The sequence below is a fragment of the Dromiciops gliroides genome, chromosome 6 (genome assembly GCF_019393635.1).
Source record: "Dromiciops gliroides isolate mDroGli1 chromosome 6, mDroGli1.pri, whole genome shotgun sequence".
Classification (NCBI taxonomy): domain Eukaryota; kingdom Metazoa; phylum Chordata; class Mammalia; order Microbiotheria; family Microbiotheriidae; genus Dromiciops; species Dromiciops gliroides.
This window is the reverse complement of record NC_057866.1, coordinates 123,064,817-123,077,407: the sequence shown is the minus strand read 5'-3', so window position 1 is coordinate 123,077,407 and position 12,591 is coordinate 123,064,817. Positions and strand designations below refer to the sequence as shown.

General features: G+C 39.4%; 1 protein-coding gene across 3 annotated transcripts in view; it reads right to left on the bottom strand.

Moving 5' to 3' along the window:
• SPATA18 (spermatogenesis associated 18) overlaps positions 1-11,155 on the bottom strand; it is a 41,934-nt gene extending 30,779 nt beyond the window's left edge. For all 3 annotated transcript variants that reach the window (XM_043971990.1, XM_043971992.1, XM_043971991.1), the window contains exon 1: positions 10,676-11,155. In XM_043971990.1, the coding sequence (XP_043827925.1) occupies positions 10,676-10,762 (87 nt within the window). In that variant the 5' untranslated portion in view covers positions 10,763-11,155. The remainder of the gene's footprint in view (positions 1-10,675) is intronic.
• Positions 11,156-12,591: the final 1,436 nt, after the last annotated feature.

The following is a 12,591-nucleotide window of genomic DNA, read 5'->3' as shown; positions in this document are numbered from 1 at the left end:
TATCTCTTCATGGAGGTGGAAAGTGTGGCACACTGTATATGTTTTCAGACTTTTTTCAATGCATTGCTCAGTTGTGGGGTTTTTGCTCTTTTTTGTCTTTAAAATCGTATTTTTAAAATACTATTTGTGGGGGCAGCTGGTGGCACAGTGGATAAAGCACTGGCCCTGGATTCAGAAGGACCTGAGTTCAAATCCAGCCTCAGACACTTGACACTAGCTGTGTGGCCCTGGGCAAGTCACTTACCTCTCATTGCCCTGCAAATAAAACAAAAACAAAAACAAACCTATTTGTTATACGGAATGGCTCTCTTGGAGGGGGAGGGGGAGAAGGCTGGATTAACATGTGATGATGTAAGAAAAGACAATAATAAAAACTGATTCTAAAAATAATTTTTTTTTTGCAGGGCAATGGGGTGTAAGTGACTTGCCCAGGGTCACACAGCTAAGTGTCTGAGGCTGGGTTTGAACTCAGGTCCTCCTGAATCCAAGGCTAGTGCCTTATCCATTGCGCCACCTAGCTGTCCCCTAAAAATAAATTTTAAATGGGAAGACACTTGGAGTCAGGGAAAGCAACTAAAAAGTTGTTAATAGTTCAGGTTAAAAGATCCAAACAAAATGGTGGCATTATAAGTGAACAGAAAGGTACACGCAACAGAAATGCTGTGACTTTAGAATGGTTAGGATTCTAGGAATTGATATGGGGAATGAGGAAAAGGGAAGATTAGAAAATAACTCCAATAAAGCCTGGATGGCTTAAGATTGTGGTGCCATTAACTAAAATAGGAAAAATGTGAGGAGGAGAGAATTAAGAGTGAAGATCAAATCCAATCTAGAACTAGAAAGAACCTCCTTAGCCATCTTATAATCTGTCCAGTCAGTCAAAAAGCATTTATTAAGGGCTTACTTTATATCAGTAAATGCTGGGGATATCTAGCAAGGCAAAAATAGTCCCCAACTTCAAAGAAATCACATTCTAATTGGGGAGGCAAATATGTAAATAAGTACGTACATACTAGATATACAAAATAGATGGAAGACCATTAGATTGTAAACTTCCTGAGGGCAATGATTATCTTTTGCTTTTATTTTATTTTTTTTAGTATCCTGGGACTTGGCACAATGCCTATCATATTGTTGTTATTATTATTTAGTCATTCAGTGGTGTCCAATTCTTCATCACCCCATGGACCTTGGTACATCAGGCCGCTCCACAGAGTTTGTGTAGCAAAGATACTGGAGCAGTTTGCCATTTCCTTCTCCTGTGGATCACCTTTTTTCAGAACTCTCCACTATGACCTATCCATCTTGGATAAATCTAAATGGTATATTTCATAGTTTCACTGAGGTATGCAAGCCTCACCACCACAACAAGCAGTGATCCTTTCATATATTAGGAGCTTAATAAATGTTGATTAATTTCTTGATTGAAGAGAATCTCAGAAGAAAAGGCAACTAACAGCTGGAGGACCAAGAAAGGACACCTGAAGAAGGTAGAATTTGAGCTGATACTTGAAGGAAGCCAGGTGGTGAAAGTAAGGAGCAAAAGCATTCCAGGTATGGATGGGTATAAGCTAATGCAAAGCCCAAGACATAGAGATGGAATGTCATGTCATAAGTAGACCAGTAAAGTTGGGATCAGAGAGTTCATGAGGGGGTAGTGAAATAATGAGAAATGGGTAGACTGATAGATTTATATTGCAAAGACATCCCAAAAAAGGGTAAAAGACCTATTTGTACAAAAATATTTATAGCAGCTCTTTTTGTGGTGGCTAAGAACTGCAAATCAAAGGAATGCCCATTCATTGGGGAATGGCTAAACAAGCTGTGGTATATGATAGTGATGGAATATTATTGTGCTATAAGAAATGACAAGTAGGATGATTTCAGAAAGGCCTGGAAAGACTTGCATGAACTGATGTATAGTGAAGTGAGCAGAACCAAGAGAATGCTGTTCAGTGACTGCAATGTTGTTCAGTGAAAAACTCTGAATGATTTAACTATTCTCAGCAATACAATGGTCCAAAACAATCCCAAAGGACTAATGATGAAGCATACTATTAACTTCCAAAGAAAGAACTGATGTGGATTGAACACAGACTGAAGCATAATATTTTCACCTTTCATTTTTTCTTTTATTCAAGTTTTCTTATATAAAATGACTAATATGACAATGTTTTACATAATTGCACACGCATAACCCATATCTGATTGCTTACCACCTTAGGGAGGGGGTAGGGGAGGAAGGGAAGGAGGGATAAAATTTGGAACTCAAAACTTTAAATAAAGGAGTATTTACTGAGGGGGGGGAACAATGAATAGGTAGGTAATGGCCAAGTCAGGAAGAGCTTTAAATACCAAACGGGGAAGTTTTATATTTAATTTATATTTGATTCTGACAGTAATAGGAGCTCTACTGGAGTTTAATTCCCCCATGATATCCTCCTTCACTCTGGTCTTGGATGGAGAGATGGCCCTTCTTCTGGCCAAAACCAATCCTTTGAAATGTACCCTTGACCTTGGTTTTTACCAACAGATTGAACCCACTATCATCACCACTCTCATTCTTACCTTCAATCTCTCACTATCTACTAGATTATTCCTCATTGCCTACAGATATACTCATGTCTTTCCCATTCTTTAAGAAAACAAACTCTTCTTTCCTTCTTTTTTTTTTTTTTGTGGTAAGTGGTGGTTAAGTGACTTGCCCAGGGTCACACAGCTAGTAAGTGTCAAGTGTCTGAGGCCGGATTTGAACTCAGGTACTCCTGACTCCAGGGCCAGTGCTCTATCTACTGCACCACCCAGCTGCCCCCCTGTAACTACATATTAACTTAGAAAACTACATACTGAAAAACAACCTTCTAATTGGTCTCCCTGCCTCAAGTCTTTCCATTCCACTGCATCCACACTTAACTGTCAAAGTGTTATTTTTCTACTAAAGCGTGGGTCTATCCATGCCACACTTCTACTCCATATATTCCAATCCAACCTTCTCAAATCAGAGGCCTCAGAAACTGAAGTATAGGCAGGTGAAATAACTTGCCCAACTTCCTACACGTACTAAGTAGTAAAAATGGGATTAGAATAAAGTTCTTGGATTCTAAAACTCCATTAATATTTCCACTATACCCAAGAAGTCAAATTTCCTTCCATTATCTCCTCCTCCAATTGTACTACTACATAAAGTCTTATTATACAAATGTAAAATGTAAAAATGTAAAAAAAAAGCAGCTCTAGCCCCGCAAAATGGCTCCCTGTCCTACAACATAGTGACTTTACTACCATTACCACATTTTCACCAAACAATAAATCTTTAAAAACAAAAAAAAGATAAAAAAGGACTGATTTCAAGAACAGGAAAATGACAACCTTAAACCTTAATGACTGCTGCTAACTGAGTAAAAGTCCCTATTTAGCGTTACTCATTATCATCATGACCTATAACTAACTAACATAACTGGCTATTTGTAAATTTGTTGGTGTGTTTCTCCCCTACATATTAATAATGAAATTTAGAAAAACAAATTTTGCTCTTAATAGAAATTAGAAAAATCATACTTTTGAAAACTGAAATCATATAAGGAAACTGAACCAACACTTTTATTTTGAAATTATGGCTTTATTAGTCATGATAAAGTTATAAGTAAAAGGTATTTTATATAAATTAACTAATGATTTAAAACTTCATAAATGGTATCAAGAACAGATTGACTACAAAAAACAGTGTTTGGACATACCCATAACAACCATTGTGTCCTTTTGTACTTTAAGAATCTGGCACCTTGTAGTTTATGGACTGTAGTTGGTCAATAAAAATATAAAATAAACACAGATAATAATAACTCTGTAAGAAACTGTTTTGTTTTGGTTTTTTTTTTTACTTTAAAGAAATATAGAGGCAGCTAGATGGCACAGTGGATAAAGCACCTGCCCTGGATTCAGGAGGACCTGAGTTCAGATTCGGCCTCAGATGCTTGACACTTACTAGCTGTGTGACCTTAGGCAAGTCACTTAACCCTCATTGTCCTGCCCCACCCCCAAATATATATATATATATATATATATATATATATATATATATATATATATATAAAACCAGATCCTGTCTAGGAAGTTAATTTTGTGATTCAATGGTGCTTCTTTCATGTTTAACTACCATAGAAGAGTACCTTTAAAATTATCCTCCCCCAAATCTAGTCCTCAGTGGGGGCTAATAAAGTTTCAAGGAATCCTAAAATTTGAAGCTACTAGAGGACAGATGCAGAGTAACCCACATCTGTGACCAAAATCCATTAGTTTCTGTACTTTATCTTTCTTAGGTCCTCTTCAAGCAGCATTAACTTGTAAATTTTTAATGCATCTATGAGATAATTAGATGGCCAGAATTAATTACTAGTGATCATTTGAAGCCCAAATAGATTTGGCTAGTTTGTAGTGTGAATAAAAAAGAAAACTCTAAATCACATGGTTCTTTGATGAGATCTCTGAAATAAATAAACTTAAATCAGCTTTAGGGCCCACAAAGGAGTTATTTACATCTGGTCTCCAAACTTGATGTAAATAAATCCACAACAATTAGCACCATACCTTATATAGGGGAAGTGGTCAAATAAAATCTGAATAAATGAAACTTCTGGTATGGATGAAAATATTAAAACAATAATAGAAAACAAATCCCCCCTCAGGTGCTGGTCAAAATAGAAAGGAAGTCATTTCATCTTAATTGAAAGGTTCCATATCAGATTGCTTTCTGTCTTGGGGAGGGGGAAGGGAGGAAGAAAAATTTGGAACTCAAATCTTATAAAAACAAATGGTAAGAGGGCAGCTAGGTGGCACAGTGGATAAAGCACTGGCCCTGGATTCTGGAGGATGTGAGTTCAAATCCAGCCTCAGACACTTGACACTTACTAGCTGTGTGACCCTGGGCAAGTCACTTAACCCTCATTACCCCCACAAAAAAACAAAAACAAAAAACCAAAAAATGTTGAAAATTATCTTTGCATGTAACTGGAAAAAATAAAATACTATTAAGATTGAAAAAAATTAATCGAAAGGTTCAAGTTATAAAAGCCCCTAAATTTCAAATGAATAAGAAATTTAAAGTCATAAGAAATAATTCAATTATATCCTGAGTCAGTCTACCTTGAAGAATCCCATTAAATTTTCAGGGCTAAAAAAATGGCCCTCTAACAATGGATCAAAAACTTATAGTCTTTGATGAATTTATTAACAAATGAATATTTGTGGTCAGTTCTATTAGGTGCTATTGAGGTTATAATATCAGAAATGGTCTCTGTTCTCAAAGAGTTTGCTATATAGCCTATATATATATATATGGGGGATTTTAAAAAATTACATAAACAAATTTGTAAGTAAAATAATATAAAGTGATAAATTGTGTGCTACAGTTTATTAGAGTTATTGGAATTTGCAGGGGGAAAAGGGAGTTATTGGGGGCAGCTAGATGGTGCTGGTCCTGGATTCAGGAGGACCTGAGTTCAAATCCAGCCTCAGACACAACACTTACTAGCTATGTGACCCTGGGCAAGTCACTTAACCCTCATTGCCCCACCAAAAAAAAAAAAAGGAGTTATTTAATTAAGGGAAGGCTTCATGGAGCTTGATCAGGGTCTCTAATGCCAAATAAATTAGGGAAATAATAAGGTGAAGAGAGAAAAAATGTTGTACCAGACAAGAATAATAATATTAGCAAAGGCATGAAAGTCAGAATGTGAGGGTGGACAGTGAAGAAACAAGGCAAGTCAGTTTGGCATTAAAAGTCCTTTGGAGGGGCAGCTAGGTGGCACAGTGGATAAAACACCGGCCCTGGAGTCAGGAGGACCTGAGTTCAAATCCGGCCTCAGACACTTAACACTTACTAGCTGTCTGACCCTGGGCAAGTCACTTAACTCCAATTCCCTCACCAAAAAAAAAAAAAAAAAAAGTCCTTTGGAGTCAAGTTCCAAGTATTCCCATTTGCCCACTCTCAGCTTCTAGCCAAATTATCTCACTTGCTGTTCCCTGAATTTAACATTAAATGTCCTATCTTTGCAAAGGTAATGTCCCACATGACTGGAATAGAAATGTACCCTCCCCTCACCCCTACCTCTTAGAATCCCCAGTCCTTTTAAGACTCAGTCCCTTTTATGGGAAGCTTTTCTCGCCTTCCTCGGATTATACAGTATTTTTTCATCTAAAAGGTTGTGTCCAGAATGTGAAGTTCTAGACTATTTGGGGGGGGGGGCAATGGGGGTTAAGTGACTTGCCCAGGGTCACACAGCTAGTAAGTGTCAAGTATCTGAGGCCGGATTTTAACTCAGGTACTCCTGAATCTAGGACTGGTGTTTTATCCACTGCTCCACCTAGCTGCCCCCTAGACTATTTTTTCATTTTGTTTTTGTAACCACACAGCAGCACCTAGCATGGGTGTTTTTGTACAAAGTAGGTACTTATCATATATGATTATTAGATTTTTTAAAAAAGTCATGCAAGAAGAGAGGAGAGGAGGAGACACCCTGAGAAGGTAAAATAAAAGATTCCATATGTGTGTGTGTGTGTGTGTGTGTGTGTGTGTGTGTGTGTGTGTGTGTGTGTGTGTGTGTGAGAGAGAGAGTGTGGTGTAAGGCCAAAGTATGAATGGACTTGAAAGCCAGGCAGAGAACTTGAAGCAGCAAAACATAGAGCACCATTAAAGGTTTCTGAGCAGAAAAATTGATGTGTTGAAAGCTGGTATATAGTCTGAAGGGAGGGGTGGAGAAGGAAATCCCTCAGGAGCAACTGAGACCAGCCAGGAGGTGGCTGCAGCCATAATTCTTAGAATATAATGATGGCCTGAGCTGGTATAGCCGCTAAACAAGCTAATTGAAAAGAAAGAATATGAGAGACATTTCAAAAAATAAATAAATAGACATTCATGACTGACCATAAGAGATGACAGAGCATGACAAATCAAAATAACTTCAAAGAGCTCAGATGACACAAAAACAAAGGTTGGAAGAAGGGACTATTTGAAGGATGATCATATCTTAAGTATCAGTCCTATTTCAACTATATCTAATCATCATATATTTGTATATATGTTATATATATGGTGTCAAACAACAACAGAAATATTGGAAAGTATTTGTTTTTTTAATAAAGAATTTTATTTATTTTTTCCCGTTACATGTAAAGATAGTTCTCAACTTTTGTTTATACAAGTTTTCCAATTTCAGGTTTTTCTCCCTCCCTCCCCTCCTTCCCCCCTCCCCTAGACAGCAGGTAATCTGATACAGGTCATATATATATATAACATTAAACATATTTCTGCATTAGTCATGTTATAAGAAAAATTAGAGCAATGAGGAAAAACCTCAAAATAGAAATACAACAGCACCAAAAACAAAAGAAATAGTATGGTTCATTCATCACTCCACAGTTCTTTTTTTCCCCTGGATTTGGAGATCCTCCTCCATCATGAGTTCCCTGGAACCCTTCTGTACCATTGCATTGGTGAGAAGAATCTAGTCCATCACAGTAGATCAACATAAAATGTTGATGATACTGTGTACAATGTTATTCTGGTTCTGCTCAATCTCACTCATCATCAGCCCACGAAAGACCCTCCAGGTTTCACTGAACTACTCCTGTTCATAGTTTCTTATAGCACAATAGTATCCCATTACATTCATATACCACAACTTCTGTAGCCATTCCCCAATTTATGGGCATCCCCTCAACTTCCAATTCCTTGCCACAACATAAAGAGCAGCTATAAATATCTTTGTACATGTGGGTCCTTCTCCCCTTTAATATTGGAAAGTATTTGTAAACAAACCAATTTCAGGTGTAAAGTATGGGCAAGAGGAAGTTGGAAGTAGGCCACAAAACATAGATTGAAGCTAATTTATGGTGGGCTTTGAATGCCAAGCTAAGGAGTTTGAACTTTTCTCAGCAGGCAACAAAACAGGTATCTCACATCATTCCTTATTGTGAAATGTTCTTGACCCTCATCTCTATTGAAATCCTATCTATCCTTCTGATTCTTTCATTATCCTTTCCTGATTTCCCCAGAATTGAGGTTTTTCTTCCTTGGAATTATCATCACCCTCATAGCAAGGAAGGAAAGAAATCGATTAAGTGCTTACTATAATTGTTCTAAATGCCTTTACAATATTATCTCATTTTATCCTCACAACAATACTGGGAAGTACGTTCCATTATTAGCCCCACCCCCCATCTCCTGTTTTACATAGTTGAGGAAACTAAGGCAGACAGTTTAAGTGACTTGTTCAAGGTTACACATGGAGGAAGTGCCTAAAGCTGGGTTTGGACATAGATCTTCCTGACTCCAGATGACCCGTTTGTCTACTAGGCCACTAGTATCTCTCCTTTTACACTGATATATTCTATTGTGTATGATGGGGATTTGAATTTTATTTCCCCCACATTAGATTTTTTAACACCTTGAAGGACAAAGACTGTCTTATTTTTTATATATTCTTCAGCATAAAAACACAGAAGGGATGCAGTATTTGTCAAATGAAGAGCTACTTTTCATTTTTCTCAGACTTGGGGTGGGGGTGGTGAGGGTGGCTGACAAAGTGAAAGGGAGAGAAGGGAAGGATGCTCAACGATAAGTAGAAAGAAAGAGAGGAGTAGGGGGAAAAGTTATAGAGCCCCTAATCAGATCAGAACAGTCTGGGAATGAAGAAATAGCTTCACGCAGAGATATTTTTCCTGCAGAGAATTCCATTAAATAACAAAGATTGGGGAAGATTAGGATTGAAGAAGCTGCATAGCAATAGCTTGTCTACTAGACTTCAAATTTTAAAATCAATTCCAATCTACTGCTCGGGTAACCCTACTTTAATAAATGGGTAAATGTTCATGTGAATATATAAGGCCTGGACAGGAATGCTAGGTGACAGTGGATAGAGTGGAGGGCCTGGAATCTGGAAGACTTATCTCGGTGAGTTCAAATCTGGTCTCAGACACTTACTAGCTATGTGATCCTGGGCAAGTCACTTCACCCTGTCTGTCTCAGTTTCCTCATCTGGAAAATGAGATGGAGAAGGAAATAGCAAACCACTCCAATATTTTTGCCAAGAAAACCCCAAATGGGATCACAGAGAGGGGAACTTGCCTAAACAACAACATAAGATACACTCTAATTCCATCGTGGAAATGAGCTGGCTAATGATTTGAAAACCTGTATTTTCTTATTACAAATTACATACAATCATCCTCAATTCATTACAGGCTTTTCATTGTGGACAGAGGCAACTGGCTAGCTCAGCAGATTGAGAGTTGTGCCTGGAGCCGGGAAGACCTGAGCTGTGCACGTCATTTAAACTCTGTTTGCCTCTGCTTCCTCCCTTGTAAAATCGGAATAATAACAGCACCTACTTCTCAGAGTTATAAAAATCAAATGAGATAATATTTATGAAGTGCCTGGCACAAAGTGGGCCATATATAAATGTATTCCATTCCTTTGTGGACTAATATGGAAATGAAAACTACAGTAACCTCGTTAGGTAGTTCCTTCCTGGTTCTGTGAGTGGGGAGAAAATTTGACGGTCTGATGAATTTAAAAAGAATAATCAATTTTGAGGCTACCCACAGCCTCTAGGAGAATGGTGGAATTTTTTTAAAATCCTGTTGTGTGTTTATAGAAAAAGGCTGAACATAGCTGCGTTTTAGTAATATTTAACTTTTAGATTAGATTGTGACGAATGAGATTCAAGGAAGACTTCGGTCGCAGCCTATTATAGGCTAGACCAGACAAGTCAATTGCCTTCCATTCCGGTTGCTATGGCAACCAGCGTCCCTGGTTACCGCTTTCCCAGGAAATTACGGAAGTCAGGTTTTTCTCAGCTATTTACACTGAAAGAATCCTCTTGTTCTGGGCTTTGCCGGGACTGCAGCACCCGGCATTGCCCGAAGGCCTGAAAATAAGGAGCAAAAGTAGAGAGAATCTTCTCTTTCTCATGTTACGGGTCTCCTGCGAGGGTAGAAGTGTCCTGATCTATTTACAGACTCTTGCCCAAAGCGAATCGCAGAATTTTAGAAAAGGAAGGGATCCTCAGGAGTCTACTAATGCAACCTGTAATAATTACAGCTCAAGGAGTGGAAAAGGCAGTGGGCGTGACGTCAGAAGACCGACCTGGGTTTGAGTCTCTGCTCTGATAGAATCACAGCTCTTGAACTGGAAAGCACCTTACAGATCTTCTAGTCCAACCCTCTCATTTTACAGTCGAGGAAACTGAGGCCCAGAACGTGAATCATTACACTACTTGCCCAAAGTCACACAGGTAGTAAGCGTCAGAAGCGGAAATTGAGCCAAAGTCCTCTGACTCCAAAGTATTGAGTTATCCTGCTTTTTCTGTGTTACCTTGGGCAAGTCACTGTGATAAGGTCATTTTCTGTGTGACCTTAGGTGAGTGAAGTCACCCTACCTCTCTGGGCTCTTTTCCTCGTCTATAAAAGGAAGGAGTTGGAGTAGATGATCCCTAGAATAGAAGGTCCCTTCCAGCACTGAGTCCCAGCACGTTTGCTTCCTTAAAGGGAAGGGAGGGAGTGTGTATTTCCTCTAAGTCAGATGCCTCCCGCCCGGGGAATCTCTGCGGATAAGTGATAAGTGATAAGTGAGCCCTGTGATTGATTCCTGCCGGGGGCTTGGACCCAAGCGACTCACATAGTAATCCTTGTACCAGGTCTCCAATTTCTCCTGCAACGTCCGACAGCATTCGTTGTTAACTAATCTTCTTAGGCTGTCCGCCATGGCTGCTCCCTTGGTTTTTGCAGATGTATGGTGATGTCAATTTTGGGAAGGCAGAGGGCAAGAAAGAGGTTTTCTCCCTAAATGGGGGGGAGGGGGCCTTAGAACCCAGAAGGTGTTTCCATTCTTTATGCCCCCAGGTCTTCAGCACCTGCAGCCTCGGGATGCGAAAGGGCAGGGAAGGGGAAGAGGGGAGGGGAGGGGAGGTGTTCCTCTGCCCTCAGGAGCCTGCATCCGCGGCCCCTTAGGGTGCCCCTCCTGGCGCTACTCAGAGCACTGGTGCATATTTATACCCAGGCGATTATTAAACAAACTTTGACGTTTGCTTTGCTCGGCTGTCAAGGACGCCAGCGCGAAAGGGAGGGCAGCTCTCAGTTGTAGCAACGCTTTCTCTTCCTCCCCTCCCTTCCCCTCTCTCCCTACCCTTTCCCACCCCTCATCCCCTGGTTTCTCAAGCCATTCAGCCCCTTGTTTTCTTAGACTAGAAGCCGGAAGGGGGAACTCTGTTCTGAACTTGCCTACCATGCCACTGCTGTTCTTGTTTTTGTTAATGCTTTTGGTGCTACTACTAGTGCTGCTGCTTTCTGAAGGGGAAAGAGCAGACCCAAGACAACAAGGATATTGAGATGAACTCCTAATGTCGTCGGGAATTGACACCGGAAGCTGGATCCAGAAGACACTGTGGTGCAGAAAGGCATGACATGAATCTGGATACAGAGGAAGGTCACGTCCTATACTTCACAAAGCAAGAGGTACTAAAGAGCAACTAAGCAGAGCACCGGAACAGAAGTCCAAGTCAGAAACGTTCAAGTGGAACTTTTTCCTCCTACATCCTAAATTCAGCCTCTTCTCCCCTATTTCAGGTTCTGGGTATTGGGAGAAAACACCATGGCCTTAATTAAGCACCAGAAATTCAAGTTGTATTTTACAGCTTAGTAATTGGTTCGGCTCTTAGGAAGCACCGGAAAGTCACTATGTTCGGACCCATTCTCCATCCCCTTACACCTATGCTTTCTGTTTTAGCTGGAACAGCTCGCTGAAGGGTAAGGGGAATCTGGACAACTAGAGGGACAGGGCTTTAATGAGGAAAGAAACTGTTATAAGTTGCCATCTCAATATCCCTTAATGCTATCCTAAAACACTTTGGGAGATAATTCTCCCAAAAGGTACTTCTAAAGAGAAAAAGTTTCCAAATCTGAGCTCCTGTGATATCCTAACATGAAAACTTTGCCATGAAACTAGAGGAGAAAGCCGATGTTACCTCAAAATCTAATTCAATCCTTCTTGAGATCTCCCTCACTAAGTCAGCAAATCTTTCCTCCAACCACTTAAACCAATGGAATGAGCAAGACATTGTCAGTATGAGAGGACTATGTCCCAGGAATCACCTCCCTGATTGATCTAGGCAAAGTTGTCAGTGATGCACATGAAATCACCATTGACCAAAAAGTTATAGCCTTACTTAAGTTTTCTCTTGCCTTGTTTTTTTGGGTGCAGATGGATGGCTTTGGGGGTTCCAAGATGAGCATACATGAAGGATAACTTCACAGGTTTGGACAGGTTTTAATGGTATAAAAAGTTACTTATATGGTAAAACCTCATTAATTCAGAGTCAACTTAATTCAAAAACTGTGAAAATTAAGACAAGACTTTGACATAATCTTTTTTTAAAATTCCAAACAATAGTGCAGGGCAATTGTTTTAATTAAGAAAAAAAAATTTCAAACACCCTCAGCTCTTTAGATGGCATACCATTTTTATCTGGTCTTTTAAGATGGTTCCCCTGCTTAGCAAGTCTATTAATTTTGTTACTTTACGTACTTGAAAGTATT